This window comes from Setaria viridis, chromosome 5 (assembly GCF_005286985.2).
Source record: "Setaria viridis chromosome 5, Setaria_viridis_v4.0, whole genome shotgun sequence".
Lineage (NCBI taxonomy): Eukaryota > Viridiplantae > Streptophyta > Magnoliopsida > Poales > Poaceae > Setaria > Setaria viridis.
Genome location: NC_048267.2, coordinates 44,474,881 through 44,480,031, shown reverse-complemented (window position 1 = coordinate 44,480,031; position 5,151 = coordinate 44,474,881). Strand labels below are relative to the sequence as shown.

General features: G+C 45.4%; 1 protein-coding gene across 1 annotated transcript; it reads left to right on the top strand.

The window, feature by feature from the left end:
* The first annotated feature begins 3,339 nt into the window (after positions 1–3,339).
* Positions 3,340–4,705, top strand: LOC117855772 (auxin-responsive protein SAUR24). The gene has a single exon (XM_034738147.2). It carries the CDS (start codon positions 3,791–3,793, stop codon positions 4,262–4,264), a length of 474 nt encoding a protein of 157 aa, XP_034594038.1. The 5' UTR covers positions 3,340–3,790; the 3' UTR covers positions 4,265–4,705.
* The last annotated feature ends 446 nt before the right edge of the window (positions 4,706–5,151 follow it).

Genomic DNA, 5,151 nt, shown 5'->3' with positions numbered 1-5,151 from the left:
AAAATATAATAGATCCAATGGCTATGATGATTTGAATCTATCGATTGATGGTCGGATGTTTTGCTTTTTTGTGAGAATTTCTAGGATTTCTCACTTTTTCTAGAGTGTCCATCTAGGAATCCTAGGTGGCTTCACCTGAAGGCTTCAAGGAGCCTCCAATAGCCTCCAGTTAGTAATAGCAAGATAAATAGAAGTCGTCCTACTGATGATAACAGTTTTCCTTGTAGAGTAATTAATGCAGGAAACAACTGATAATATTGGCGCCTTCTGTATTGTACGAAAAATAACTTAGTTTCCTTTTTTTATATATGTATATTCTTCAACAAGCAGGGCTACGAATCAAAGATTCCAACCGACGACAACGATATCAGTGACATCATTGATGAGAACTGCTTTCATTTCCTCTCTCTTCAGAACATTGCGACATTACAAGTAAAGTTGCCCCGTATTTGACTAATTGCGGAAGATCCCGCTACAGCTTTCATTCTCCGATTTGCCCCATTGCGGAATCATTTGACCCATATGCAATGAAGGAGAAGAACAGGGTCAAACGAGATAAAAGCAAACATCAACACATCTCATGGCCGAATTCAACGATGCACGAAGTACGATCTCTGCACCTGTAGTTTTCACAGAAAGAGCGTATACATTGATCAATCTACACATTCAACGCAGAGCGCTGTCTGCTAGCCCTGCACGCTTCTCCGTTCCTACCTCCGTCCTTTAAATATATGACGTTTACACAAGCTGACTAGCGGCTACCAGCAGCCCAGGCCATCATTGTTCACAGCTCTGCGTGGTCGCCGAGGTTAATTCAACTTAAGTGGCGGCGGTTAATCCGGTCACCCGCTGCCGCCTACCCCGTAAGCTAGCTCTAGCTGAGCTGCCTGCGTCTCCATCACTTCATCTCCTCATCAGCCAGTTGCAGCCTGCTTTCTGATCATTGCTTGAAGAAGAACAAGCAGACTGAGGGGGTGTTTGTTTCTTTAGCACCTTCTAAAATTCCTATCACATCGAATGTTTAGATACTAATTAAGAGTATTAAATATAGGCTAACTACAAAACTAATTACACGGACGGAGACTAATTTGCGAGACGAATCTATTAAATCTAATTAGTCCATAATTTGACAATATGATGCTACAGTAAACATGTGCTAATGATGGATTAATTAGGCTTAATAGATTCATCTCGTGAATTAGCCTCCATCTGTATAATTAGTTTTATAATTAGCTCATGTTTAATCCTTCTAATTAGCCTCCGAATATTTGATGTGACATAAATTTTAGTGAGGACTAAAGATCCAAACGACCCCTGAGATAACGAACCGAATCGAGCCACGCTGCTCGCATTCTCCGCAGAAATTACAGTAAATATAGTACCATGCACCGATGGAGACACGCGGAGAAACCCAGCAAGTGTACAAGCTAGCTCCTGATACATACTGCTGCAGTCTTCAAGTATTGCAAGAAATGTCATTTAATTTTCTGCTCCAAAAGGTGAAGAGTAGTACGATCGATGATTATATATATTGCAATCTGAATATTCACTGATTTTTAAAGACGTACGGGAGGATATCTTGTTCCTATTGCTAATCACCTAGATACCAACACGGAGCTTCAAACTGAAAGCGAAGGGGGGAGGAATCAAGGAAAAAGATCTTAATGCATGATAATACGTACGTCCATGCATTGACGAGTACCCCGCTCATCCACAAATATAATATTTTTTAAGTTTCTCATAAGTCAAACTATCATGAGTTTGTAACATCTGCGACATCAAATAAGTAAACTATGAAAAATATATTTCATAATGGACCATCTAATAACAATGATCATTTGATGTATCATAACTATTTGTTATTGATCTTTTCTATAATCTTTCATCAGACTTATAGTAGTTTGACGACTTGGTACCGTTGACGCTAAAAATCGGACGATAGCTCCGGCTCCGGCGTCGGACACACGGCTCGGGAGAATCTGCTTAACTCTTGTTCGGGTTATCGCCCTGGTGCAGTTCGCGCGGTATGCGTGCCAGTCAATCTGACCTGTTGATCGACAAGGAAAGAAAGATATTAAATTCCAAAGGTTCGATCGGCTGAAGTTCCGATCTATTAAAGAATGTATCAGCAAATCGGCCAAATTAGTGTAAAGATGACCGGCTATAAAATAGCCGATGATCACCTAGCAGTTGTAAAAGAAACTACTAAATTAATCTAAACAATGCCACAGAGACAACACTTGGAACAGATCTAATCGGCTGTATGATAATAAAGAAAATATTGACAAAGCTGACAGTTCGTGTTTCAAGCTGGATAACTGGTGATAAAAACTAAAATAACAAGTAAAACTTACGATTCTAGTAAATATCGATAACTGGTGAATAAATCTAAACGAAACAACAACGATGCGCCCGAAGTTAAAGCTTAGATATTACTCGATACGCGGAACTTACAAATTGGCCGGAGGTCGTGTTGATGCAGTCCTGCCAACTCCCACGAACTCGTGAAAAGAAAAAGTATTTGGCGAAGTTGCCGACTTGAAAGTAAGGTTATGTGAAAAAAAATAGATTTGTATTGATGATTGTTGTGTTGTTTTACAAGCCTTACGAGGCACCTATTTATACCCTGCTGCAACTGATTTCCTAACCAACTATGATTTTATCTCTAATTCAAAATAACAAATATTTACACACGGATACAACCCGCATCAGAGTCGAGCACTGTTCAACTTTTCTATGTGACAATCCTCGTCTTCTTCTGGTCACCGCCTTGGCTCATTTTAGGCCCACATCGGCCAAACTGCTGTGGCTCCCAATCAGCCGGTCTTCATCGACTCCCTCGACTAATCGGCCGAAATACTGTAGCTCTGTCGGCCGATTCCCCTAGCCACAGCTTCTTGCTTATCCGCATCGGCCACCTTCCTCTCCTTGATGTCGACCTTAACACGTGTTAAAAACCAACGTCAACAGGTACAAACTCAGAGGTCCTTATATTTCTAGATGGATTAGTATATTTCTAGATGGATGGGGCCGGTACAAGAAAGGACTTAAATTTAAATAGCAAATTCGACATCATTAGTTGGCTGTGGTTCATTCCATGTTCATGTAGCAAGCATGCAGGCAGTGCTTCTTCCACATACACAGGCAGGCGTTGACCATTGGAGAATGGAGATAGCATGCATGCCACCACACACAATTATTGAGCGTGTTCGTGCTCCTCAGACTCAGCGCCTCTCTCAAGCCGCCAACTAAACGCAGCCCTACATGTACCTGTCCCACATATATCTCTGTCCATTGTCAAATTCTTATCGTGTATATATAGTCACACTCGATCTATATGCAAGTTGAACAATGCAAGAAAACCATGTTTTTATTATCTTAGCACCGGTCTCTCGTGTTTGTCCTCTCTCATGCCACCACCCACCTCTCTCTTTCTTAGCAGCCAGCTTCACCCCTAACAGATGACATGTTGTGCTCCCAGAAAGTCAAGCATTTCTGCATCAAGTCGATCTAGGACAGAAGCTACCTAGCTATGGATAGCAAGATACCTGTTGGCTGTTGCTATTAGCCTGCAGTGTTTTGCCTGGCGCTGTGGCGCATGCATTAGCTAGCTGGCTCTGGCTTTTTCTTCCATCGTCGTCTCCTTATAATAACCTGATCCGACCCTCGCCTCAGATCTCAGCTCGGCACGCAGCGGCACAAGCAGCTTCTCTCGCACTCATCATCATCCCCAGTCGTCGTCTTCCTTGGGCAGGAGTGGCCATATAAGGAATTGAAGAAGCTAGGCAGCATGGAAACGGTGGTGACGACGACGTCGACTAGCAAGGTCGGGAGGAAGAGCCTGATATCAAGAACCCTGCAGCGGTGCAAGTCCGGGCTGAGCAACGGTGGCGGCTCTGGCCGGGCGTCGCCGGCGGGGTGCTTCTCGGTGTACGTGGGCACCGAGCGGGAGCGGTTCGTGGTGCGCGCCGAGTGCGCCAACCACCCGCTGTTCCGGCGCCTCCTCGACGACGCCGAGCGCGAGTACGGGTACGCGGCGCAGGGCCCGCTGGCGCTGCCCGGCTGCGACGTCGACGCCTTCCTCGACGTGCTGTGGCAGATGGAGAACGACGACGACGACACCGACGGCGGCGGCGGTCAGCAGTTCGCCGCCGCCGCCTCGTCGCCGATATGCGGCTTGCATAGCGGCAGCAAGGGCCGCGCGGCCGGGTACCGGATGCTGAGCCCGAGGTCGTCGTCGCCGGTGGTCAGCAGGAGGAGGTGATGAGACCGAGCAGAAAGAAAGAAAAATAATCGAGCATGCACTCGATCATGCGCATGGGATTAACTTCGATGCTAATCGTGATTAGAGAGCTAGTCTTTTGCTGAATTAACCTCTATTGCTATGTATGAACAAAGTCATGCATAGTAGTGGCTTTCTGCCTTTCTGGTCATAGTCAGGTGGTTTTACCAATTTTCAGTTAGGCTGGAAAAAGCTCACCATGTGCACGTACGTGTGCAGCGAGATCAGCTCATCCAGTTGCATCGATCAACTCTCTTGCTCATGTACACAAGTTTCTATCATTAGTCTCAAGTGATACAGGTTTAGTTTAGATCAGTAGCTAGGTTTCTACATGTATAGAGTTGAAAAAACTTTCAATTCTATGTGTATGTAATATGTATGTGCTGAATCAGTTATACTTCAAAGAGAATCAATCTTTTTTTCCTTGTCATGCATGGCATAGTTTTCTTTTCTTGATGCACGGACAAGTAGAACTGCTATGATTTCCTTTTCAAATTAAGGAGGTCATCAACACATATTTTCCCAGTGCAATATGCTGGTACAATGCAATTTTGAAGACGAACGACCCCACTCTTGCTTTAAAAAATTTTAAGGGGACGGTCCCCAAACTGAGCGCCGTGAGGACCCTCCTCGGATGGTCGACGCGTGGGCGGTCCAATGATCCGATGCCTGCTATTCGCTCGGCTCCGACGCAGGCTAGGCTCACAGGTCGCAGCGCTCCGCTTGAGGCTCGCATAGCTCAGCTTATAGGCTCAAGCTCTCTCACCGCGACATCGAGGCCATGGTGGCTACCAAGGTCAAGGTCATCGGACCCGGACAAGCTCCCGGCCCTGCATGTCCCGCGCATCCTTGCCGACACCCTCTGTGTC

Excerpts from the sequence above, each read along its gene's own strand:
- LOC117855772 (XM_034738147.2), top strand. The coding sequence starts at position 3,791 with ATGGAAACGGTGGTGACGACGACGTCGACTAGCAAGGTCGGGAGGAAG.